At 41.3% G+C, this 27,688-nt stretch overlaps 1 protein-coding gene across 1 annotated transcript in view; it reads right to left on the bottom strand.

Moving 5' to 3' along the window:
* The window catches only part of ADAMTS9 (ADAM metallopeptidase with thrombospondin type 1 motif 9), a 162,287-nt gene that overhangs the window by 133,285 nt on the left and 1,314 nt on the right, over positions 1–27,688 (bottom strand). The window contains exons 3-4 of the mRNA XM_068981738.1: positions 22,186–22,348; positions 1,524–1,813 (exon numbers count right to left, since the gene is read on the bottom strand). Of these exons, the coding sequence (XP_068837839.1) occupies positions 1,524–1,813; positions 22,186–22,348 (453 nt within the window). The remainder of the gene's footprint in view (positions 1–1,523; positions 1,814–22,185; positions 22,349–27,688) is intronic.

The raw sequence follows: 27,688 nt of genomic DNA, 5'->3' as shown, positions 1-27,688 counted from the left end.
TAGAAATGGAGTTGAGTCTGTAAAAGGCATGACTAGGTTTTTCTTTCCCTCCACCAGAATAGGAGAGGGTTGGGGCACAAGGGACTGAACTTGAAGAAGGGGGTAAGGGAGAGTGGGGGGAAGAGGCAGGTGGGTGGGGGGATGAGGAACATAGCAGAGTGATTCACAACACAGGAGAATTCACAGGGAAAGCACAAGGAGAACCACAGGTCATAGAGAGGAAAGAAGAAACTCTAAATGGATGTTCCAAAAGGGCAGCTTTTCATATGCATTTGGGGAATGTAATACAAGTAGATTTCCGTTCAAATAAACTAGGGTCAGTCTATTAAAAGGAATGTTAGCCTGAGGCTTAAAATGAATGAAGGCAGAGCATATGGACTATTATGGGACAATCTCCAATATTTCAAGACAATAGGAATATGTAAAACCATATTACATATGCTCCATCTCTGAAAAAATACACCCATACATGTTTGCTTAAGAAGTGTCTAGAGCTGCACTGTCCAACATGGTGGCCACTTGCCAAGTGGTCACTGAACAACTGAAATGTGGCTTGTCTGAACTGAGATGTGTTCTGAGTGTGACGCCCATACTGGGCTTTAAAGTCTTACTATGGAGGAAAACTCACCTCATTAATATTTTTGAAATAACATTTAGATATAAAAAAATACATGATTAAAATTGACTTTTCTTGTTTCTTTTGTGTGTGTGGCTAACAAAATTTTAAATTACATTCACCTATGTTTTTAAACATGGCTTGCATCATATTTCTATTGGACTGTGCTGGTTAGAAACATGGGCAAATAAACTTGCCACATAGGTGGCCTCTGGGAGACTGGGTAGGAGAAAGCACTTAGGCTTTTCCCCTAGTCTTTGGATCTGCTTGGTCTGTTTTTCTATCATGCAAATTTATTACTTTTTCAATTCAAAATGGGAACAGAAAAATTCAAAATTTAAATGAGAGATTCCTAAGCCTCACCCCAAAGCTACTTAATTAAAAATCCTGGGGGCAGGGGATAGAGCCATTTTACTAAGCTCCACCAGTGACTCTGATTCACAACCAGGGACCAAATAAATGTCTTACTGGTGACCCATACCTGGCTGTGCCGGTTCACATGTCAAAGGGCAATGATTTGGAGAAGCAGACAGGCTGAAGGTCACACGCAGTCTCTAAGCTACGTTTCTGGCTTTACATGATCATGGACAAGCAACTCAACTCCTATGAGGTTCAGTTTTCTTATCAACAAAATAGGAATGACAATCTACCTAGTGGAGTTGTCAGGAGGATTAGAAATGATGCCTTTTAAGTAAGATGTACATTGTCTAATGCAGAATAAACACTATTTATACTCATTATTGTCATTGTCAAGAGCAGTCAATGAATAATCTTATGTTCTCTTCAGTCACTTGCCTGAATCGTGGAAATGCCAGCCCTGAATGATCCTCCAAAGCACTGGGTGGAAACCCATTCCCAAAGGCACATTTAGAAACATCATAAATCACCTACTTTTGAAGATACTTACAATTGACATTAAAGTTAAAATATAATGTTGAAGGTTCGCTCCATGGTATAAAACCATTCTGTTGTCTGCTACCACCATCACTTCTACAAACCGTGGATAGGATAAAAAACGTTTTGTTCTTCTGTGGGTCCCCTTTTCCCTTGTGCTGTCTGTTTTGCTACCATTGGCAGGAAGCGTGCTTGTGGTGGAGCTGCTATTTAACACGGCCATGTCATCAGCCAGGCTACTCCTCCCTCTCCATCTTCTTGTCCTCGTTTTCCTCTTGTCCTTACTGTGACTATTTCTGTGTTCTGCAACAAATCAGACGGCATGCATTACATTTCGAGCCACATCTATTTCATACTAAGAATTTAATTTGACAGGTCTTAAAATGATGCCTCTGTAGTCAAATTACATACAAAAATCAAGTTGTACCCGCTATGGACTCTCCAGGTAAAACTCAATCTGTGCTCTCATTTAAATGACTAAAGACTTGAAATCAGCCTTCCTGGAAGCTTCCATGTTGTGTGTGTGTGTGTTAGTTGCTCAGTCATGTCCAACTCTTTGCAACCCCATGGACTGTAGCCCACCAGACTCCTTTGTCCACGGGATTCTCCAGGCAAGAATACTGGAGTGGGTTGCCATTTCCTTCTCCAAGGAAGCTTCCATAAATGCTCACGTAAATGATTAGAAAATCAGGCCTGAGTTTAGGGGAAACAATTGCTTATTCTCTTCATTTGGTAACAAAAGTCTGACTGGGGTTTAAGTGGTTTGTATTCATTGTTCTTTGCTATTCATAGAGTAAGGGCCGACAAGGCAGCTATAGAGCTCTAGGGAATGGAGATGGAGATGCTTCATGTACATCACTTTTCATAGTTATTGAGATACAGTGTGAAGGGGCCTGAGCAGAACACAAGGTAATAGACAGTACAAAGAACTACTGAAAATGCATGACAGGGTATTATTCTATTACCATATTCAATCACTGTAATACATGAAATGTAAGAATAGAGTCACTGCTGTTCAATGCCTACAAATTTTTAATTATTTCAGGGCTCTGTTACGGAAGTAGATTATACTCAGAGAGTATGAATAGGTATTTGGGACTGTGATATATAATACCAGATGGGCTCTCCTCATTTCTGATTCTAGCCTAAGTACCTCTTGGATTCTACACAATCTTGCAGCTGAAAGTGTGGTCCAATAACATCTGCAACTCCTGGAAGCTTGTTAGAAATATAAACTCTCAGGCCCCGCTCTAGACCTGATAAATCAAAATCCACATTTTAACAAGATCTCTAAGTGATTTATATTCATGTTACAGTTTTGACAAGTACTAGTTTTGAACCTGGTTTGAGGCTTGTGTTGCTGGTGAAAATATTCAGTCATCAACCACACAATAAACAAAATAAGCATAAAAGTGCCTGCCAAAATATCCTTTGAGCAAAAACAGAACTTAATCAGTTATCTTGCCAATCAAATCATAAATGTGTTTCAAAGCTTTAATGCCACTAATCTGTAGTCCAAATAGGCAACAGAATTGCACAACTAAGAAATATGCTTTCCTAAAACAAAATTAATGGAATTTATTATACCAGTAATAACAACAACAAGTTAAAGTTTTAGTCCTTTCATATTTGAGGGGCTCAAATATTTAACCATTATAAGCTATTCCTAAAACAATCAATTAGGCCAGCATGTGTATTTTGCCTAAGTAGACTGTTTTAGTGGTTGTTAAAACAGCGATATCAGTCCAAACTGTCAAACAAGTTATGTGTGGTGCAGCTTTAGATAATGTGACCAGCCCTAAGCCTGGTACACAGTAGGATTCGACATTAGACTACTTTTCTTCCAGTCTCTCTTTCAAGAGCATTCATATATGTATGTGTGTGCACTCAGTTGCTTAGACGTGTCCAGTTCTTTGTGAACTAATGGACTGTAGCCGGCCAGACTCCTCTGTCCATGGAATTCTCCAGGCAAGAATACTGGAGTGAGTTGCCATTTCCTCCTCCAGGGGATCTTCCCCAACCCAGGGACTGAACCTGCATCTCATTTGTCTCCTACATCAGCAGGTAGACTCTTTTACCACTGAGCCACCTGGGAAGCCCCATTCATATTTGTATATCCATGCCATATAGGTACTTAGGCTGTCATTCCAATTTTAATTCACCAGTGATTATAAATAAATATGAATCAAGCACCTACTACATGCCAGATATTGAACTAGGCCCTTTTACATGTTATCTTATAATTCGCAGACAGAGAAAATTACGTCCACTGTACAGATGAGGAAAGTAAGTCTCAGAGAGATTAAGCAACTTGTCCAATGTGACATAGAGGGTGTGGTGGTATCAGGAATCAGGCATGGATTTGATCAACACCCTAAACAGTGCTCTTTCTATCACATAAGACTACTTAAGAGCTAGGAACTGAAATGGGCTCATGATTTGGTTGACAGTTTCTAAACTGAGCCCATAGTGGAAAATAGTATCTGATACATATTTTCACAAACACTAGCTTTCTATATAACAGGTGTATGGAAGCCACATTGAAAACTGGATGTTAGTTTGTACTGTATTTCAGATTCCTCTTCTTTGTCAAGTATCTTAAAGTGGAAGGTTACGTTTTTGATTTGAGATCTTTCTTTCTTAACGTGTGTGTGTTGGGTCATTCAGTCATGTCTGACTCCTTTCGGCCCCATGGACTGTAGCCTACCAGGCTCCTCTGTCCATGGTATTCTCCAGGCAAGAATACAGGAGTGAGTTGCCATGCCCTTCTCCAGGGAATCTTCCTGACCCAGGGATCGAACCCAGGTCTCCTGTATTGCACGTGGATTCTTTACAGTTTGAGACATTTAAAACACATAGCTATAAATGTTCTTCCAAGTCATGCTTTAGCTGCATCCCATACGTTTTGATATGTTGTGCTTTCATTTTCATTTATCTCAAAGTACTTCCCAACTTCTTTGATTATTCAGGAGTGTGCTATTTACTTTCCAAATATATTTGAGTTTCCCATTTTTTCTGTTATTGATTTCCAGTTTAATTTTACTGTAGTCAGAGAAGATACTCTGTATTACTTCTATGATTTTAAATTTATTGATATGTTTTATAGCTTTGCATATGCTTTAGTTTGGAGAATGTTCTATGTGTACTTCAGAATAATGTGTGCTCTGAAGTAAAGTGTTCTACAAATATCTGTTAGGTATATAGTTGGTTTACAATGTTGTTCAAGTTTTCTATTTATTAGTTAATCTTCTCCTTAGCTAGTCTATCTACTACTGAAAGTAGTATTGAAGTTTCCAACTATTGCTGTTGAATTTTTTCTCTCTTCATTTATATCAGTTTTTGCCTGGCACATTTCAGTGCTCTGATATGAGATGCATATTTGTTTATAACTGCTAAATATTTATAATGAATGGACCCTTTTACCACTATAAAACATTTTGATAAACCTTATTATATCAGTAAAGTGAAGTAAGCTTGTCACAAAAGCCAATAAATTACATGATTCCAGTCATATGAAATTTCCAGAACAGGCAACTCTATAAAGACAAAAGTAGATTAGCTGCTAAGTGCTGGAGGCAGGGTGGGGACCTTGGCAGGGGAGTTGATAGCTAATGGGTACAGGGTTTCTTTTTTGAGTAATAAAAATGTCCTATTATTGACTGTGATGGTGGTTGGCACATAACAGTGAACACACTGAAAATCACGGGACACTTTAAACGGATGAATAGTATGGTATGTGAATTATATCTCAATAAAGCTGTGAAGAAAAGAAAATACGTTACTTAGTTTGTGAAAAGCAAATAATCTTTACTTACTGTCTTCCATAAATATTTTGACTTAAAAGATTTATTTAGAGAGAAGTATAACTACAGCAAGAAAAATACTAAGGAAATACCATATAGAATTCACTCTTTCGACCACATAGAAGAAGCATTTCTAGAGAATCATCAGGGGGTACTTGGGCATGGGAAAACCTGTGAATAAATCAGGCACTAATTGCAAAAAAAAGTACACTTAAGTAGCAAAGTTGAAAAAATTAAGGCATTAATCACTAAAAGAGATTTCTAACAAAGAACAGAAATAATGGAGAATAACTCATGCAAATCCTAATACACCTGGAAGACATTTCATTCACAACTAATCTTTGTATCAAAGAAACAATTTAGTATGCTATATATGGTATAAAAATCCAGGAATAAAATTATGTCTTCAGAATCAAAAAGAAGATCTTCTATTACATACTTGCCCAGTCTTTTACCCATCTGACCTTTTATCTTAATGAGTTAGAATATTTATTGACCTAATTAGCCCAACTAATTTCTACCACATTAACCATTTTAGCAGGCAGTTTTGAATTTGGCTTTACAAAGACTAAGAGCTTTAAAGATTCAAACATTCACTATGACTACAAATCCAAGAACATTTTTACTGAGAATGGAAAAACCAGACATTTTAACTGGTATATCTGCTCAACTCTCTTGCCTCTGAATAGAAACTGTTAATATCAGAGAACGATTTTCACCAAGGGACACACATTGCCAGGATAAAAAGTAAGTTATTCACATTTCTCTTTAGTGACCTGATAGCATAATGGAATGAAGCTTAGTATTTCAAATTTGCAATGTCACTTTGCTAATAGTTTTATCAGAATGAGCTACATAATGAAATTTCACCCTGGTAGAAAGCACAGTATAAATGATCAGTGTATTTTTGCTCTTCATTTCACCCACATAAAGCTTTATATTTATTATCACTTTTTAATAAGATATAATTTTATACTATAAAATTAGTATTTTTAAAGTATACAGTTCAATGGGTTTTGGTGCATTTATAGACCTGTGTAATCATTTCTGCTACCTAATTTTAGAATACTTGTATTGCCAAAAGAAGAGACCCTGTACCCATCAAGTTATCACTCCTCATTCTTCCTCTTCCCCTCAGTCTTTGGCAATCATTGACCTATATTTTGTTATCTACGGATTCGCTTTTAATACAAATGCAGTCATGCTTTTTGTGTCTGGCTTCTTTCACTTAGCACAATGTTTTCAAGGTTCATCCATGTTGTAACTTGTATCAGCACGTATACTTTTTGTTGCCATCTAGTATTCTACTATATAGATGTATCACCTTTTGTTCATTCATTCATTCATTAGTGGGCATTTGGGTTCTACAATTCAACTGAATAATGTTGCCTTAAATAAGCATGCACAATTTCTTTCTGTGACTATGACTGGATTTCTCTCTAGGGAGAATGACTGTTCTTTTAAAAAACATTTTTCTGGCTTAAAAATAATTCTAAAGACAAGCTGTTTGTACCCTTAAATGATCTTTTCTGAATCACTTCTCTTGGCCTTAGTTTTCTGACCTCTTCAATGGGTATATGAATAGCTGTTTACAGCCTTAAGGGTATTTTGAGACTTAAGAAAGTGTATAAAAAATTACTTCCAAATTACAAACTGAATTTTAAAATCTTATTTTTTTGTACCTATTTTGTGCAAAGCACTGGCCAAGTAAGTTGAAATAAACAACAACAAAACAGAAATAAGACTTGGGAAGGATCCTTAAAAACAAAGTATCATGAAAACTTAAGACAGTATCAATATTAAAAAACATGACAGCTAAAAATATTTGCTTATTTACTGGCAAAAATGTTTTAAATGAACTTCATTTCACATTGCCATGCCATAAAATGCATATGACATTACTAAACAACTGGAATTATTTTAGAAAATAACATCCAGGTCTGGTTATTCTGAGTTAGTTACTCACTGAGTGCTTCCCACCCACTGGGGCTGAGCTAAGGAGTCTCCAATGTTAACATTAACAGCTGGGAAGTTAATCATTGCTCTCTATGTTTATATGGTTTATCAAAATTTAACTGAATTTTCCTTGAGGCACTGAGCCACCTTTTGACTTCATGGTCTAAGTGGGCAGGGGAATCACAGCACAGGACCAAAGGGAAGGCTGGAGTGCCGGGACTTTAGCAGGTCTCCTTTCTGCTTCTCCAGGACGTGACAGCCAGAAGGAAGTGGACAGGAGTCCGCAGAGGTTCCACACCTGCATTCTGGAGCCAGACCAGCCCTGGTTCATGGTCCTGCCTTAGCATGGCTCTAGCTGCCCCTTCTTGGGCAATTTCCTATCTTAAAGGTTCAGTTTTCTCATCCGTAAAAAGAGGATACTAACAGCACACACTTTAACGGGTAACTGTGACGGTTAAAAGGGAAAATATGAAAAATACCTGTTGCACAGAATGTGGCTCATAGGAAAGCTCCATTGAATACTTACTGTAATAGGAATTATTAGTTGTTATTGCTTTACTAGTAGTATGCAAAACAGCCCCTCTTTATAAATTAGAATGTTGACATCAGAGTTTCTCAAACAAAACGATTTTATTTTTGGAAGAGTCTTCTAAAGGAAAGGAGGGAGGGACAGGAGGAAGGAAGGAAAGTCATAAAGACCAGCCCCCTGTTCCCTTGGAACTTGCAGTCTAGGTAAGAGGCGCATGCAGACTGACGTGGGAAGACCCAGTTCAAGATGTAATGAGATGCAAACATGCCACAAACACTTCCGCCTCTCAACTGGCTCCAAAGACTGATAGCATACAACAAACAAAAAGTGGAAGCTGAGGGCAGCTCCCGCCCTCTGTTCTAGTCATGTTTAAGATCTACCCTCAAAGAGTTACTCAGTGAAACCGCCAGAGACAGACTCGGTGAGACAGGAACCACAGTCTACTGGGATCGGAGGAAGATGGGTAAACAAGCACAATGTAGGGAAGAAAGAGATAAAACATAAAACAAAAATAGCCATAAAACCAATGAATATAAAGAACAATGTGTTTCCAGAAACTGGATGGGGAAGGAACTAAGGGAAGGAATTGTTCTGTGTATATAAATTTCTAAAGCATATGAATGAAAATCATCAAGACTTAATTTTCTTAAGGGTACTCAGTTTGATAGCCTAAAAAATAACAGTGAATTCCTAGATACTCTAGAGAGTCACATACCCAAATGTGTCCCATTTCTCCAGACAAACTGTTAGTTTTGGGGGGGGGGGGGGGTTCCGGGTTGGAGGAATGGCATGCCCAGTCCAACATCTGTGTGCTCCACACACAGGGCTAGGGGGACAAGGGTGCAAAGGGCAGTGGCGGCAGAGATTTCCCTTTTGGCTGGCCAGAACCTTTATGGACAATGTTTCCCCAGTAGCGGTTTACGGAACGTTAGTCCCAGAAGATATTCCCCAAAACAAGCCAAGTGGGTTTGCAAAATACTTTATACAGCATTTACATCTGGGACTTTCTCCATACACATTAGCATTTTAAGAGCTCTGAGAAGTCTTGCAGAAAAGAAACCAGTCTACACTTTGTTTATCTATGGAATCAGGAAAATTAGGGGATCCAGGCCAATTTATGAGGAGATTGAAAGTCCTTGAAAACAGAACAAGATGAAGAGGAGTGTACTGACGGACCTTCCTCTCGGGGAGAGAAGGAAATGCCATTGAGAGAAGACAATTAGAAGCTTCTTGCAGTTCAAGGGGCTGTGATGAGTGGTTGGTGGTAGGTGGTGGGAGGCATATCTGAGGGTCATCACACCACCTTCCAAGGGCTGAGTGCCTCCCCTATTCTGGGGAGGTAAATTTGCTGACGCAGGTGCAGAAGCTGAGACTGTTGCCCCAAAGGCCCTGCAGCATCCTCCCATATTCAGCATCCCCCAGCTCCTTCAACTACATGCAGTAACTATGACAACACTGACTACATTATTACAATAATCCTGGCTCACATTTAAGCTTTCCACCGTGCCAAGCACTATTGAAAGCACTTTACATGGACTAACCTGATCGTTCCTCACAGCACTATTAGCTCCATCTCACAAATGATCAAACTGAGGCACCCTTGAAATAACTTCAGAAAATATTTAAAACACATCTATTTGAAATAGCACAATGCTGAACATACCCAGGCCTGTATTTTATAGGTCTTAGAGTTTGTTTGGTTTTGCTATTAATATCCTGAAATAGACTCCTAGGGAAATGTTGGTTTTGACTCATTCCATCTCTGAGCAATAAGGGGAGATGGGCCCTTCTGCCCAGCAGGGTCCCAGCTGTCTACAGTCACCATGCACTCTCTGCAGCCTGCTTCCAATGGTTGTTTCTTTTGTGACATGCCGTCGGATCTTCCAGGCCAGCGGTCTCCAGGAGAAATAAAATGTGAGCCCCTCATGGAAGATAAGAATTTCCAGCAACCACATGTTACAGAGTCAAAAGAAACAGATGAAATTAATTTTAATGATATATTCTTTAAGCCTAATACATCCAAAAATACTGGGTTGGCCAAAAAGTTTATTCGGGTTTTCCAGACCATCTTACAGAAAAACCCAAACAAATCTTTTGGCCAACCCAATATTATCCTTTCAACAGGCAGCACCAACGCCATTTCAAGGGCTCTGGAGCCACGTGGAGCTATTGCCTATGGTACAGGCTGGTACATCCTAGGCATTAAGTGTCTGCAGTATGAATACAGGAGGCACCGTGATGTGCTGCTAAAAGTTTGGGAGTCAGAGAGACCGATATTGAAATCCTAGTTTCTGTGCATTTAATCTGGGACCTTAGGCAGGTCACTGAAGCCCTCTGGGCCTCAATTTCCTCATCTGTGAAATGGAGATAATGATGATTCTTCCTGACTAGGGTGGTAGGAAGGGTTGAATCACTCAGTATACAGGGAAAGTACTGAAATAGAGCCTTGGGCAGAGTAAGCACTATAGAGGTATTGGCCAAGGGAACTCGTTACTAAGGTTGAGCAGCCTTTTAGGGCTGCTGGAATAAAGGGGCTTCTGCTAACATTTCTGTGTAGCTCGTGGTGGCCCTGTGATGCCCACAGTGGGTCTAGGTATGGCTCCCATATCACAGACTAAAAGGCAGTTGGGCTGGAGTCCTTTAAAAAGGCTTCTAAACAACTCCTAGAGAGCATATCTCCCACATTCCTTTGATACACCAGTCTCCCAGTTTCCAGGCAACTGAGGACAAGTTTACCCACTAGGCCCGCAGTAGAAACCCTTCATCATGATGTCCATATTCTGGCCACCATGGTCCTGAGTGCCTGTAAGGACACACTGTACTCTGGTCACAGCTTGAACTCACCAGGGGCCCTCCCAACCACAGGCCACCAGCCCGCAGCACCTTGGCCCAGCTCATATATTCAATTGCTATATATTCAGCGCTTGCTGTGACAACTTAATCCCTTAAGTGAATTAAAAGCCTAATGTCTTTCTCTATAGCCTTGATATAGCTTTTTAAATGCTCTCAATAGTTTATTCATAGTTATTACACTTACGATAAACCCAGTGGCACTATCAAAATCCCATTTGAGTTGCACCTCTGAACATCCTCTCTTTCCAGGCACCATGCATTGATTTATATTTTATTTTTATATTTTCCCTGATTTCCAGCCTGGAAAGAGTATAGGAAAGAAGAGGTCTACGTTTGTCCAGGGCTCATTTTTCCATTCACTTTGGCTCCAAGATTATGAATCCCTTAAAAATTCAGAGCCTCGATCCTCTTATCCACAAAGACAGAGAAAAGAAGTTCTCTAAAATTCATTCCAATATTGAAAACTGATGAGTTCTCATATTTTATAAGATAAAAGTGAAAAATCCTGAAAATGAAGTCTTAAGATTCAAAAATTGCAAAACCCAGCACTCTTCTCTTGGCCACTCAGAGAGGATATGAAAAAAATGACCAGTGATACACAGGGTGGGCACATAGAAGGAGACAGAATAACTGCAATGGAGAGAGACCAAGAAAAAAGAAATGTGCTATGCGTGATGTTAAAAAAATATCAAGGAAGGGACCATATATGTATCTCCATTTCTCACTGCAAAGTGCTTATTTTGGAACTCCTAACATAGGTGACAGTTTCTAAAAACCATTTCTATTCTCTAATTTGACTTGTTTCACTGGAATAGCATAAAATGTCAGGATTAGAAAATAGACTTAAAAGAAAAAAAAAAAGCTCATAATCAAGTTACCTTTCAAAAACCATTATACCACCCACAAAGCACAGAATAGGAACTTTGCAGGAAAATGGAGTCATGTCTCCCATTCCTGTTTCCCCAAAAATGTGTGGTCACACACAGCTGAATCTCACACTGCTAACTTCTGCTCTGTGTGTCTCCGTCTCACTGTCCTCTGGTTTTCTCTGCTGTGTGCACATAATGTGAAGTAGAACACAGCTGCCTCCTTAGGAATTCAGGGTTTCCTTTGTAAATGTGTGCATCCATTAGGCAAGAGGAACCTATTCCTATCATTAACTACACGGGCTTGAAACTGAAAGGTATGTTTCTAGATATCAGCTAAAAAGAAACACAACAATGTCCCTTTCCGTTGGCACAGACAATGGCTTTGAATAACTAGACTTACAGAAGTTTTTCTGAGTCCATTTCTCTGCACCTGTGTCTTGGACAAACCCTATACTGCTCTGTCTACTATGCTTTCCTGCAGCGTCATCCCGTGACAGCATGAAATCCACAGAACATGAAATGTTTGCAATAAATAAGGAAGACATATATGAAATAAGGGTCTGCAAATGAAAATGAAAAAAAACAAGCTGTAGTCTGGGAGAAAGTATTTGCAAACTACATTTCTGATAAAGGGCTTATATCAGAATATATAAAGTACTCTTCACTTCACTAACACAAAAACAGATGGTCCAATTTTTTCTTTTAGGGAATGAATTTGAACAGACACTTCACCATAGAAAATACACAGATGGCAAATAAGTACATCATTAGTCATTAGGGAAATGCAAATTAAAACTGCAATGGGATACCACTACACATCTACTAGAATGGCTAAAATTAAAAACCAAAATCAGCCAAATAAAATATTGCCCAAACCAAGTGCTGGTGAAGATGCAGCAGAACTTTTATACCCTGCCATTGGGACTACAAAATGGTACAGTCACCTTGAAAAGCAGATGGGCAGTTTCTTATAAACTTAAACATATGCTTACCATATAACTCAGATATCTCACTCCTAGGTATTTATCCAACTGAAAACATATGTTCACCCTGAAATCTGCAGGCAAATGTTTATAGAGGCTTCATTTTTAATTGCCAGACTTTATCCCTCAACTGGGTAATAAACAAATCAAAGTCTACCCATACAGTGGAACACTATTCAGCAATACAAAGGGATGAATTACTACTGATGTAGCCAACAGTGTGTATGAACCCCCAATGACCATGCTTAATGATTCCAGTGATATGACATTCTGGAGAAGGCCAAACTAGAGAGACAGAAAGTAGGAGGCTGCTGCAAAGCACAGCAGGAATCATTCTCTATCTTGATTGTGCTAATGGTCACCTGACTGTATGCCAAGACTTGAAAAACTGTACACTGAAAAAGATGACTGTTTTCTGAGTATAAATAATATCTTAATAGGAAAAAAATGAAGAAAATACTAGAATATATTATATATACATATGTAGTATATACATAGTTCCCAATATAATGGAAAATAAAAATATTTGTAAAAATTTAAAATCTTAGCAGGGAAATTCTGAGGTCTATCCCATTAATTTAAACTTTTCTCACACATCACAGGCCGAGTGCATGTTTAACACCCTACCCTAACTCTACTGTCATGTGAGATTTGGGGAATTGATAAAGAAAAAAGGAAGCATTTTGCCAATATTTGCCACTCATTTATTTTTACCGCTTCTCAAAGTCCACTGCTCACAAGTACACAACCACTGTATTTTGAATTTCCTCCTGGTCCTTTCTGTGACATGCGGAATGCTTTGTACTTACTAATGATTTGGGGTCATATAGCATTTCCAGGCAGAAGTCTGGTCCAGACACAAGCAGACTCTAGCTACCCACAAATAACTATGACAAGGATTCTATAATAATCTAATCATTACAAAGAACCTAACTTTGCAGATACAAAGTTCAAGAATTTAAACCTCCAATTATATCTCAATAAAGATGCAAGAAACGAATATTTTAAACCTCAACTGTATGAGTAAATAGCACTTTATTAAAACGAATGGGTTTAGATGAAGAAAACCCTCGTAAGAAGAGAACCATGAGCTTCTCTGATGTCTTGAAAAGACAGACTGCTCAGGTGAAGGTCTGAAAGCCCTCAAATTTACCCTAAGTACCTCCTGCCACTATCAGCCTGTACATCTGATGGCTGCCCTCTGTCCCAGGTTTCTGTAATTTCTTACATTCTTTCTTTAAAGGACATGCATCTTAACTGTTTCAGGGGTTTCCTGGGAAGATGAACAAACTAGCAAGTCTCTGTCTAACCCTTTTCCGTGAGAGTGAATGGGCTTTTGCAGAAAGGAAAATAACTGAGATCTGATGACAGGTGACAGGGAAAGGCCCTGATTTGGGACCAAAGGTGAAATGGTCTACCCTCGGGCGATCTCTGAATCCAGAAGTTTATCAAAAGGGCTTGCGGGAGGGGACAGGAAAGTGTGTCATACATCATGGAGACCTTATTTCACATCCAAAGCTAACCTGCCATTTCACTTTCCCAACAGCAAACCGGCTCTTCTGGGTTTCAGAACACAAGTGAGTGAAATTCTTGAATGGTAGATAAGGCAGTCTCAGTAAATATTGTAACCTGAAGATCTTTCTATTGGTCAGTTTAAAATAAAGAGGGGAGGAGGTTTTCAGGAGACTCCAGACAAAGGGTCAGGAAAACAATCTAACACACCACCTTTTGTGCTCAAGGAAATTATTCTGATAAGTGGCTCATCCCTGGTGGCTTTCCTCTTGCTGTGTTCTAGGTTTAGGGGCTGACCCTGCTCTTTGAAACTGCTGCAGGTGCACCCCGATCTTAGGGTAATAAAGAAGAGTCAAAGAGTGAAAGAAATGGAAAAGATACAAAGGGTCATAGGGAGCAAAACTAAAACTAGAAAGAAAACAGTGATTGTTAACAACAATGACAATGCCAACAAAAGACAAGTTCCTTAAGAGGCCTAACAACCACTTGTTGAGAGCATCATCTAAACAAACGTGAAAAGGCATTTGGGAGACCATCAAGAAAATGCTAACACAGATACTGTTTAGATGATACGCAGTCATTATTATTGATTCTACTCACCATGACAAACACTATCACAGGTATGTTACAAAATGTATCTTCATTTTCAGAAACATAGAGCATTTAGAAAATGACATGATACTTAGGTTTACTTTAACAAAAAGGAAAAATAAGAAGCAAATATGGGGAAAAAAACTTCTCATCATTAAATGTAGATGGTACATACTGGTGGTTCACTTTACTTCTGCCTGTACTTTTCTTGAAGATGTTCATAATAAAATGCTTTTTAAAAAACATGATGAAATTTTTTTAAAAATTAGATGAGAACAGGTCCTGTATTATAAGTTTCTGTTTTACTACCCTTTGCCAATTTTACTGGCGTGTTGCACTATTAATCCTAATGTTAAATCAAAATAAAAGCAATATTTTAATATAAATGCACAAAGAATATACAGCTGAGAAAACAAGCTCAAGAATTCAATTATTTAAAACAGTACTTTTCTAGTAATTTACAGAGGATTTTAGAAGTCATTGCTGTTATTGACTGTTTAATAGACATAATAAGATCCATCAAAAAATGTAATAAAGGGGGGAAAGGCATATAAAGATGGACAAGGAACAAAAAGAGGTAAATGAAAAGAAATTAAGCCAAAACAATAAACCCCAACTGAAAAAATCCATCTTTAAAGATTCCAATAGACCTCGGGCTTGAGGGTCAGCTGTTTCGTCTTTACACAAGTTCATTCATGTCTCTTGAGTTCAGTTTTTTCATTTGCAAAATGGGAATAACTGACACATCTTCCTCCCGGGAAGCTGTTAGAGGACTAAATGAAAAAACCCACAATGCACTTTCACATTGACCAGCACATGGTCCCTTCAGTGTGGCCTGTTCTTAGGCTAAAAGGGGAAAGGATCTAAGGAGAGAAAAAGGCTGTGGGAAAGTGGTGGCAGGCTGGCCTCTCACACAAATCACTAATTAACCAACAACCTCAGGGGACTTCCCTGGCGGTCCAGTGGTTAAGACTACCTTCCAATACAGCAGTTGCAGGATCGATCCCTGTTGAAGCTAGGATCCCACAAGCCTCTCAGCCAAAAAACCAAAACATAAAACAGAAGCAATATTGCAACAAATTCAATACAAACTTTAAAAATACTAAACACACAGACAAAACACCAGACAGGCTTAGGGCCAGGCAGAAGTAGAAGGTTAACCAAAGCTTCTGTCACTGCCTGGAACCCTCAAGCTGTTCCAGAATTGTTTACTTGAAGACCCCTTCTGAGGTCTGTTCCTTACCTCTGTCTCTCACTCCATTTGGGCCCTACTCTCAGGGAAGCTAATCTAATCAGCTAATCTATGCTAAATTATTAATGGCATACACGAGGTTAATGTGTAACAAGTGTATACTCCAACAGAAGCAAGCTGGAGACACAGTCTTCATGAGTCATCAGAACCTTGGTGGGAATTCCAGGCAGCAGGCAATCCTCCTCCATAACAAATCAGATTCTAGGAATGCATTTTAAAAAATCATCCCAGCAAAAAAAAAAAAAGTTCCAGCAAAAATAATTCATCACAAATGCAATCCAATCAACAAAGAGACAGGCCAAAAAACTACTTTAGCCAGACCAAGACAAAAGGGTTGTGGAAAATGGTATGTTTAGGAGCACTATAACCCGCAAGGACTTTTTCTATGTCTGTTTTCCTATCTGCAAAAATGAAAATTGAGGTAAAAATTAAATCTAATCCATGGCAAACACTTGTAACAGTGTCTGCCATGCAATAAGCACTCAACAAACATTAGCCACTGTTAGTATCATTTAAAGATGAGATTATATAGAAGTCAAAGAGGATGCTCTGAAAACTTGAGTGAAAAAGGATTTTTTTTAGATAGCAGCTTCCATTTGTGTTTTCAGTGAAGTTTGGCTCACAGCAGAGGAAACTGGAATCAGGTCTGGATTCAAGTGTCAGGCCAACTTCCTACCAGCTGTGTGACTTTGGACAAGAGGCTCAACTCACTGAGATGTTATTTACTCAACCATAACATAGGCTAATAATAACTACCCAAAGTACTGATGAATGAATTACATATGACAATATATGGAAAGTGTGTAGCACAGTGATTCCTTAGGCGTCCTGTATTTTCCAGGCTTTACAATCGGATCCTTGGGAGCCCAACCAAGAAGTGACAGTACACTCTAATAGGGGTGACAGGCAGAGGCCCCAGCACCTAACTAAGACTAAGCCATAATATAATGGTAATCCCATTATAGTCCCACAGTTAGTACAGCAGGCACAAGGCAACTTAGCTAGGTGGAATGGAGTCTCAGCTTTGACCAGCCCTGGTGTCCCAAAGAAGTAGCCACAAGGCAGGAATTTTATCTGCCTGAGTACTGAGATTATCTCATCCCAAAGACAAAAAACGTGGGGTCCTGACTTGCCTATTTGTCCCTGGTGACAAGTGTCTTGGGATTACAAAATAATTACATGCCACTCCCCCTTTTATTTTCAACTACATTTTTTGATTATGAACTATTATAGAATCATGACAAAAATATAAGAATATAAGCTAAAAACGTAAAGATTGCCTATGTTCCAACCAACAAGAAATAGTCCCTTTTAATATTTTTGTGCCTACTGCTTGAGATCTTTTTCTTTATACACGCATGCTCTCCCACACACTCTGTCATTATTTTAAAAAATGAGATCATACCCTCATATTACTTCATCACTTGTGTGCACACTTAATATATCCATTTCTGGGTTTGTTAACCTAAATCTATGCCATCATTTTTAATGGCTGCATAAGAGTCCACCAAATGCAGACTTCATCAATTATTGATCTATCCTTCAACCAAAGGCACTTAGGTCGTTTCCAGTCACTTGCTATAATAAACAACACCAGACGCAGTATATAAACCTGTTTACACAAATGTCCAATTACTTCCTTAGAAGCGGCATTGATGGGTTAGTGAGTGTACAACGCTTAAATCCCTTAAGGGAGAGCAAAAGAGAGAGCCTTGCTGAGATGGGAGGGTGAGAGGGGCATTTTAGTTACAGAGAGTCTGTCTTTTAGGTCCAGGCAAACAAACCTTCTGTTGGTCTTTTCTCCTGCCTTCCTCTCATTCACCTATTGGGAAACGCATCTCTTTCACTGACAAAAACAACTAAATCCTCTTGCATAAAATCCAGAGGCAAATAGCAGGTGTCTGTGAAACAGAACTTGGGGTGTCATCTGGAAATACAATGCAAAGGATCAGCAGCAAAGTTTGTTGCTTTTTAAAAAGCAACAAACTCTCCCAAACAGCTCCCATGAGTCTACCACTCGGCCCCCCTGGCGTTTAGGGCGGGCAGGCAGTCACCTCAAAGACCTCTACTAAGGATCCAGTGGGCAAGGGACACCAGTCACAAGGACCTGCCATAAGAAAGAGAAGCTACCCCACACCCCATCCTGAATCCTGAGGAACCTACAAGCAGGATGGAAACCACAAACCAAGCATAGACACTCAAGTGGCCAACGGGCACATAGGTAGATGCAACCAACGATGGGAAAACAGAGGCACAGACACTGAGCTAAGGAAAAGTAGCAAGAAATAAAACGTCAAAATACTGCATTAGGTAGAGATAAATACAAAGAAGGGGCTCTTAGCTCTTACTCACTGGCAGGGGCACCATGGGGTGTCTCTTATTGGCTTTCTTATGATCAGGTGACCAAGAAGCTCTAAGCTTAACCACAGGCATATGATTAACTTTGAGTTTTGGTATTTTGAGTCTAAATACCAAATATTTTGAGTCACCATACCTAGCTATGGTGTCTTAATTTCTATTTTTATGATCATTAAAAAAAAAAATCTCCCATTCAGTGATTGTCTACCATCTGTCCCTGGAGTTTTCATTATTTCATACTTATTTAGTCCTACCTACCCTCTTGGAGATCCAACCAGTCCATTCTGAAGGAGATCAACCCCGGGATTTCTTTGGAAGGAATGATGCTAAAGCTGAAACTCCAGTACTTTGGCCACCTCATGCGAAGAGTTGACTCATTGGAAAAGACTTTGATGCTGGGAGGGACTGGGGGCAGGAGAAGAAGGGGACGACAGAGTATGAGATGGCTGGATGGCATCACTGACTCTATGGACGCGAGTCTGAGTGAACTCTGGGAGTTGGTGATGGACAGGGAGGCCTGGCGTGCTGTGATTCATGGGGTCACAAAGAGTCAGACACGACTGAGCGACTGAACTGAACTGACCCTCTTGGAAGGGATATGTTACTCTTACTTTATGTTCTAAATGTGCTTCAGGTCACATGTCTAACTGTAAAAAGATGGTTTAATCCTCATGGCATAGAGGAGTTACTCAATAAATAGCTCATGGCTGAATGAATAAATGCACACATTAATGAATAAATTATGTTGTAGACTCCTTTCTAATTCCATAACATTTTTACTCCATAAGACTCCTTCTACATGTCTTTTTAACAGAACTTATTTCAGAATCCTTTTTGAAAATTCAACATATATTAACAATCAAAAATGAGCAAGACTTCTGTTCCATCTGTAGGAAGCAGTGTCACAGCCACAGTGCCCTGCCCCCAGGAAGACTCTCATAATCCAGCAACTGAAGGGTTACACCTAGCTCAGCAGAGGGCTTCCAGGTGCCTGCTTCCAGGCTTGGGCCATCTTAAATTTTGAAGGTTTCTTGTTGAATATTTAAGCATCACTCCTGTAAACAAGTAACCTAACACCCTAGGCCTACAGTTTGCTCATCTGGGTAGAGCTAGCATGTTGACCTAGAGCTAGTTTCTTCTAGCTTGAATCATCTATCACTTTATGAGACGTGAAGATGGAAAGCAGTGATGGAGATGCAAAGACAGTGCCAGCTATGGACAGTGCTTACTGCCCGAAATCCCACTTTAGTGGGAACTCTCACATAGAACTGAACTTCTAAGTCACTTGGAATGCTTTTTAAACCCCACTGATTCTTTCTTGCTCCATCTGACTTCCCTGCAAGAGGAGTTTGTTTAAAGAATTTGCATGAGGCTCCCAGGGCACTTGGAAAGTTACCTCTGATTACCAACCACTGCTTTTGGGGGAAATCTCTGAACCTGAATTAAACTGATATTTGCATTGGCCAGATAATCCCTGGCCAGAGGGACTTCTCCCACCCCCACCTACTTTTACTCCCTGTGCCAAAGCTCCCTAGATTTTGGAAGTTTCTGATCTGCTGGTCCATGCTGCTAATGGCTGCTGGTGAAACGTGCCATGTTCCAAAGTTCTCTCCAATTGCTCTGAGATTCCTGTATCTGAACGCAAAGAAGGGGTGCAGAAGCAGCTGGGAGAGAAAAATCAGAGCAGCACAGTCCGACAGCAACCTTTGAAAAAGCCAATCAAAACTGCCGGCCTGCTGAATCATCACACAGAGTAAGGGAAGGGTCTGCCAGATTGGTCACCAGCAAGCAAAAAACCAGACAGAAAACTAAAAGTTGGCACTGGTGATTTGGAAGATGGCTCGGAGGCCCCAGTACAGATAATTAGAACACGATTAAGTGGTTTTGAAAAATCTTTTTTTTCTTTTTTTCAAAAAAATGGTAAAGACAACAAAAGCATCTTTTGCTGTCCTCTTTCCTTACCTTTCCAGATTCCCTCTCTTTTGTGTTTTTAACTGAACTTGACTATGACTTGTCCTCTGGTCCAGAAAACCAAATGTCTATTTATTCTGGTAATTAATTTAAGAAAATGAACCCAGAGGATTTTGGGAATGACAGTATTCAAAAAGACTTCTCTTTCTCTCTCACGCAAATACACACCTGAATGTACACACTCTTGTACATCACAGCTGCACACAGCAAAGGCTGCAAGGTAAGAAAGGAAATCATGGGTTGTCATCACAGACTAGCTGTGAGATCTTAGGCAAGCTGTTTCATCTCTGAAAGCCTCAGCTCCTTTACCAGACACAATGGAGGGGAGACTGGTGTCTGACTCATAGGGTTGCTGTGGTAATGATTAAGTGAAGTCGTGTAGGCAAAGTGCTTTGCCCAATGCCAGTAAAAAATAGGACCATAATAAATAATAAAAGGCAGTTTTTAAAAAACAGTGGTTTGCTTTCACTTTAGGGAGAAGAGTGTCACAAAGTGCCGATGTTCAACAAATTGATCAATGAAAATGTTATTTATCTTTTGAATGTACAATATATAAGATAGAAGTGGAAGAGATATATTTCCTTTCTTTCAGTTCAGTTAAGTCGCTCAGTCATGTCCGACTATTTTCGACCCCATGAATCGCAGCATATATGCATAAAATAGGCACTTCCCAGTTCAGGTTTAGAAAGTCAGAAGTTAAGGTCTATATTCTTATTAGCAGGGCCACAAAGACGTAATAAATGTCTTGCCATTCAACTTGCAGTTGGCTGGTAGTCTTGGCACCCTGACGACTGTTTCTGATTTCAGACTCCCATCTCTACCCCTTGGCTCTGTAGAGAGTCTAGACAGAACATTTCAGTTATGTTCCAATTAGCCCTGGTGGTTAAGAACACAGGACTGAATGGGATAAAGCCGGATGACACACCCTACAACTCGGCTCTACCACGTTACAAGCCAGTGTAATCTTTTATTAAAGGTTTCTCTTTAGAACTAATAATTCTGGGAGAGAAGAGGACATCACACTCTGCCACAGTGGAAGAACCTGATATAGATACAAGATGAAACAAGCGATCATTTTAGGAAGACCTTCTTGGTCTTGAATTTTGGTCTTATTTGGAGAAACCAGAACACCCTGAGAAATCACTTAATTTGAGGAAGAGACTTAAAAAAATAAAGAATGGGGGGAGGGATACAATTTTAGAAACAATAAAAAAGATGGTTATTTTAACAAACATCCTAAAACACAGGACCAAACATATAGATGGTTTCTAAAGAAACAGGACCATCAGAGAGAAATAAGTAGGCTTCAGAGATAGTGAAAGTGTGCTTCCAGACTGGAGACTGAGAGGCATACACCAGCATAAGCTTTCCAGTGTGCCCAGGGGAAATATAACTGACAACGGCCAAGCGTGTCAGCACCAAGCCTCCAAGAATCTGACCAGGATGCAGGAAAATCTATGGCAGGTATATATGCACTCAGCTGACACCTGAGAGCGCAAGCCATAGCTCTGTTCCTGTATTTCCTGAAGTCATAGAACATTAGTTACAACGAAGTGGATTGAAAAAAATTCCAATAAACATACAGAAGTTTTTGTGCCTTCCATTTGTAAGACTTTCTCATACTTGTACATTGTAAAAAAAAAAAAGTCCTAATGAATACAATAACAATAGCCTCAAGACATCACTAAAGCTTAATCCTAAAAATCAGCAACTTCAGCAAGAGGTGGATCTGCCCAGAGTGGGCTTGACGTCACTGCTGTATGAGTTCATCTCCTGCACTTGTCACTTATTAACTGTTCAACATTGGACAAGTTACTCAACCTCTTTTTAGTTTCCACATCTGTACAATGGGAATATACCTACCTGGCTTGAAGACTGAATAGCAAAGACACTGTAAACGGTAGCTCTCTGTAGCCTGTGAAATAGCTACCTCTTTGAGGCCTGGCAAGTAACCCAGCTCACACAGCCAGGATCTCCGCTTAAGCAAGACGCAAATACCTGAGGTGTCACATGCATGCTGTCCTGTCGCTGGCTCTCTGTGGCGGGTGCTGTGCCTATAGATAATGTGGGGTTTGTTTTGGGCCTCTTCATCTTCTTGTTCATCAATGGACAGTAGTGGTTCAATAAAATAATCTCCATCATGGGACCGAAATGTGCCCAGCTGCAAATAAAGAGAGATGAGAGGTTGATTTAATATAACTTAGCCACTGGGAGGAAAAGGACAGTGGAACAATGCCAAGTAAGTGGTGCCATCTTACCCAACTCCTTTCCCATGAGGGCTCCTTAAGCTGAAAATCTTACTGATATACTTGGAGAAGTAGTTTTTTTTTTATTTTTCTTTTTTCACTCTCTGCCATATCAGTACCTTAACCTGAGTGGACTCTACAGAACCTGCTATCCAAATCAGTCTCTAAGAAATATTTCCTTGGTGCTTAAGCTGATTTATATTCACTCCTCCAGGCTGCTGAAAGAGGGTTTCTGTGTGTTAAGACAGCCTGGTAACAGAGACAAGTACTAGTTCCAAAGAGAAAAGCCTACTCTAGAAAGCCTTATCCTGACTTCAAAATCAGGAAGCACATGTTGGCCAGAAGGCACTCAATGCAGTGCTGCCAGGGACAATGGCAGAGGAGCCTCTTATCAACCCTTTCCCTGACCACAGGGAGTGACCCAGGGTAAGACTTTCCAGTCAGGCTGCCCACGGTTTCAATCTCAGTGCCACCACTTGCTCGCCCACCTTGGGTAAGCTCCTTAACTACTCTGAGTTTCACGTTCCTTGTTTATCAATGAGGGATAAAAATACTTACTGTCACTGTGCAGATTAAACGAGATAATGTGTGTAAGTGAAGTGAAAGTCGCTCAGTCATGTCTGACTCTTTGGAATTCTCTAGGCCAGAATACTCGGAGAAGGCAATGGCACCCCACTCCAGTACTCCTGCCTGGAAAATCCCACAGACGGAGGAGCCTAGTAAGCTGCAGTCAGTCCATGGGGTCGCTGAGGGTCAGACACGACTGAGCGACTTCACTTTCACTTTTCACTTTCATGCATTGAAGAAGGAAATGGCAACCCACTCCAGCGTTCTTGCCTGGAGAATCCTAGGGATGGGGGAGCCTGGTGGGCTGCCGTCTATGGGGTCCCACAGAGTCAGACACGACTGAAGCAACTTAGCAGCAGCAGCAGCAGGCCAGAATACTGGAGTGGGCAGCCTTTCCCTTTCCCTTCTCCAGGGGATCTTCCCAACCCAGGGATCGAACCCAGGTCTACCGCATTGCAGGCAGGTTCTTTACTAGCTGAGCCACAAGGGAAGCCCAAAATGTGTGTAAAGTGCTTAGCAAAGTGATACCTTGTCAGGGCTTGGAACAGAAGTGGCTTTTGGTGTTGCAGAGTGAGCCAGCCTCTAACCACCAGGATATAGTTTGTGTTTGCCAATCACTCTAAGGGTTTCACGGTAACTCTTTCTCCTCCCCTTCCCATATACCCACAATTTTTGCAAATTATAAATGAAGCTGCAAAGTTGAACCACCCAAAGGAAACATTACAGGAGCGATAAAAAGTTCCCCATGCCATGCCAGTGGGCAGTGTTTTAACGAAAAAAATCAAGCTCTTCTTGCCTTCTCTGTGGTTCCTTTTCCCTTAATGTGGGGCGAAAGGCAAAGGCCATTAACTTTCTCCTGGATCCAGGAAATGACTGTCCTTGAACATCAGTGGCAGTATCAGCACTGAAGTATCACATTCCACCCAAATTCTAATCTACTGAATTGAAATCTCTGGGGGGTAGGTAGGGCCCAAGTACTGACATTTTCGAATTCTTAGGCATGACAAAGTTTTTAAAGTACTTGGCTAAGCACTGGGGTTCCCAAACCTAACTAAGTGTCAAAATTTCCTGGGAAGTTGAAAACTAAATTTAGATTTGAGAAATTACCCTATGTATGCAGATTTGATATTTCTAATGGTAAGATCTAATATTTGTATTAAAAAAAAAAAAACTCTCCATGTGGTTCATCCCTGACTTAAAGACAAGATAGCTCTGACACAGTCTGGTGTCAGAATAAGAGAGTAACTGGCTTCCAGAGAAGAAGTGATTTAACAAGTTTGCTTTTACCCAGGCACCTCTCCCTATTTTCAAAACACAACTCTGGTGCTCTCTGAGCACAGAGCAAGAAACAGACTACAGCACGTGAAAGCTACTAGAGACAGGCCACAAATACTGAGAAAGAATCTGGGAGCCCATCTGGTGAAGGTCTGGCATCTTTGATTATTAAAAGGGGAAACTGAGGTCCAGAGGCAGGAATTGACTTGTCCCTTTCAGTGATACATAAGCAGCTGAATGGTTCTCCTGCTAAATCGGGAACTCAGGTACCCTGATTCTAGTCTAGAGCCTTTAAAAAAAACAAACAAAACTTTGAAATTCTCTTTAGGAACACAGATTCAGTCTCTGGCCCATGGTTAAGAGTATGGTCAGAAGGACTGGATGGGAACCTCAGCTCTGTCACTTGCTACCTGTGAAACCACAAGCAAGTCCCCACCTCTCAAAGATTCAGTGCCCTCAACTGAAAAATGGGCTCTTTCAAGGACTGGGCTGTTGTAAGGATTTAGATGAAATACTGCACACATAAAGCACTTATTTCAGTACAAGACACAGAATAAGAGTTCAGTAAAAGGAATATAAATGAGACCAAATTCATTTGTGGCTGATTCACAACACAGTTGTTTGAATGAAGAGTAACCCTTTCTTGGCTAAGGTGACCATTTATTCAAATACAGGCTGTAAGTACTTACTACAATATATAAAAGGTTCTACTGCGCGAGAGAAATGAATTGATGCTGACCCTGCTTCCCAGGAAAAGGGGATAGAACATGTGTTGCAAGAGCCATAATACAAGGGAGAGCACACTAAACCTCAAGGAGGGCGAGAGGTATACGTCTGTGAAAGTGGAGAGAGATGGCAGAAGTCTGAAGGACTAGGAAGAGGTTTTCTGGGAACAAGATATGTTAGTTACACTTTGAAAGAAGGGTGTGATTTGAGCATGCGAAGCTGGTTGAGGTCACCTAGTAAATCCAAAGGCCCAAAGGTTATGAGATGGGAGGGAAATGAAATGTGCAAAAGCAGTTTGCCTGAAATGTAGTTTGTGAAGCAAAGCTTGACAGATGAGACTAGGCACTCTGGATGTATAAAGGGGTGAGGAGGTACACTGGCAATGGCCTTAAGTGCCAGATGGAAGAATTTATAGTCATTCATTAGGCAGTGGGGAGGTCTGTGCAGTAACTGAACAGGGTAGCGATGTGATTTTGCACCTTGTCATCATTAATCTACAAGCAGTGTGTGGCAGGGATTAAAGAGAAAAGAACAGGAGAAGAAGCCAGACAGAAATATTTCTTAGACATCAGCCCTCATGAGAGAGGAAGAGAGAAGCAAAGAGGTCTGGAGGTAGAGTAGGGATGCTCAGAACAGGTGAGAAACACATCTAAGAAGGATTTCAGGGAAACTAATAACTGACCAGTAGGGTGAGGGAAGGGAGGAAGGCTGGCATGGCCCAGTCTGAAGAATGAACGATTTCCAGATTTCCAGGAAGATTTCCTGAGAGGGCCAGGAGGAGCGCCAAGATACTACAAGTACCAAACGGGTATGGGACATCTTTCCAAGAAAGATAAATTCCAAAAGGAAGACAAAGGGGCAAGGATTTTGGAGCTAGATTCATTCCAGCTATAAAGGGCTACCTCACATATTTTTCAGATAACATGCCAGATCTTCTGTACCTCCCTCCCCTCCAAAAAAAGAGCCAGACTGCAAATTAGGCGCAATACAAATGGACTCCTCAAGGTCTAGGGAGTTCGTCTTTCTTACGTCCTGCCCCTCAGTTCCCTAAGAAAGTTACTACTCTGCAGTTACAAGTGCGAGTTACCACCTAAAATTGCCAACAGAAATTAAGGTCCTGCGCAGCAAAAAGTTTATACCACTGCTGGGGCCACTCAGCAGGGTGTGGAGGCGGGGAGGGAGGAGGAGTAAAGGCTGTTTACAAACTTGACTTAGGCACGCAGCCCTATCAGTAAGGTTCTGGAACTGTGGGTTACAGCCTTGGGATCTGGGCACACTCTGATGCTCTGGGTTCCAGCACCTGACTTATACCCACCCAGATCAAACAACCTTTCCAAGAACAGAAGGATTCCAGGCGTCCCGGGGCAGCGATGACTCATGCAGCACCCCCTCCCATTTCGCCAAACTGCCGTCTCCGCCCACCCCCAAACAATCTCAACAACGCACTGCGACTCTGGGAGATTTGCTGGGGGCTAAAGGGGGTTCATCTTCATCCTCACATCCCAGCAGCCTAAATCTCCCTCCTCTCAGTCTACAAGCTTGCCTCCCTTCCCAACCGACCCCTCGGTTGAGCAGTGGAGATGGATGCGACATCAACATTTGGGACTCGCAAGCCACGAACAGCAGCGCTCGGAAAAGGGGGCAGCCAAGCGCCCTGGGTAAGTAGTCAAGCTTCCACTTAGAAAAGGTAACGGTGGGGAGTATGGGTACTCAGGAGAAAAGTAATTGCATCACTGGGGAGCAGGGCGCACAGCCCCTGTGCGCTGGGAGATCCTGACCCACGATAGTTTCTGCGTCAGAGCGCGTGGCAGAAACGCACGTCGCTAGGGAAGTCCTAGAACCGCTCTCACTTGGGCCAAAACCTTACAGCGGACCCTCAAATCTCACAAAAGGGAGAGGGCAGAGGCCGTGTAGGGCAGACAAGAGGGCGAGTGGGGCAGGGGCAGGGGGAAAGAGAAGAGGGTAGTGAGTAAATAAACACCGGGTAGGGGTACCAGCTTCGCTTCCCTGCTATGTGCGTATTTTGCAGCGCATGGAGGTGACTTCCGCGCCCTCTCACGCTCCCTTTCTAGGGAAATGTGCACTTCAGGCTCCCTTTTAGACTTCTCTGGCACCCCATGGCTAGTGAGAACTGAAATCTCTCCAAGCTCTCCCCAGGATTTCTGCTTCTTGGGGCCACCCCGCCAGCAGGGTGCAGAGTCGGACTGCAGCGCACCCCCACTCCTAGCTCCTCGCGGAAGCAAAGCATCTAGGACAGGCCCCGCCCTGTTCCCCGCCCCCTGAGCCCTGGGCCCACCCTTCCGTTCCTGAGATCGGACCTGTTCCCTGTCAATCCAGTTCAGCCTCAGGGCTCCTGGAGCTTGAAAAAGGACCCTGAGAGAACGTGGGGACTCTAGATTACGCACCGCCCTCCAAGACACACAGAAGGAACTCCCCGTACCGGACGCGGGGCATTCTCAGCCCACACCCCCGACTCAAGATGCACCAATAAGGAGTCGGGTTCTCCCAGTGCTCAGCTGCTCCACTCCTGGGCGGCGGAGTTTGCAGAAGGCAGGGACAAGTCTCTTCGAGTTTGGAAACCGACACCCCAGCCACCTACTGGTTTTGGGGCAACACGCGCAGTTCAACAGTTGAGCTGAATTTGGACCCCAGAAAGCTCCGAAACATCCAGAACTCCCCCCTCCCGG

Source organism: Capricornis sumatraensis, chromosome 10, assembly GCF_032405125.1.
Source record: "Capricornis sumatraensis isolate serow.1 chromosome 10, serow.2, whole genome shotgun sequence".
Lineage (NCBI taxonomy): Eukaryota > Metazoa > Chordata > Mammalia > Artiodactyla > Bovidae > Capricornis > Capricornis sumatraensis.
Note: the sequence above shows the minus strand (reverse complement) of the source record. Positions and strands in the feature narration are given on the sequence as shown.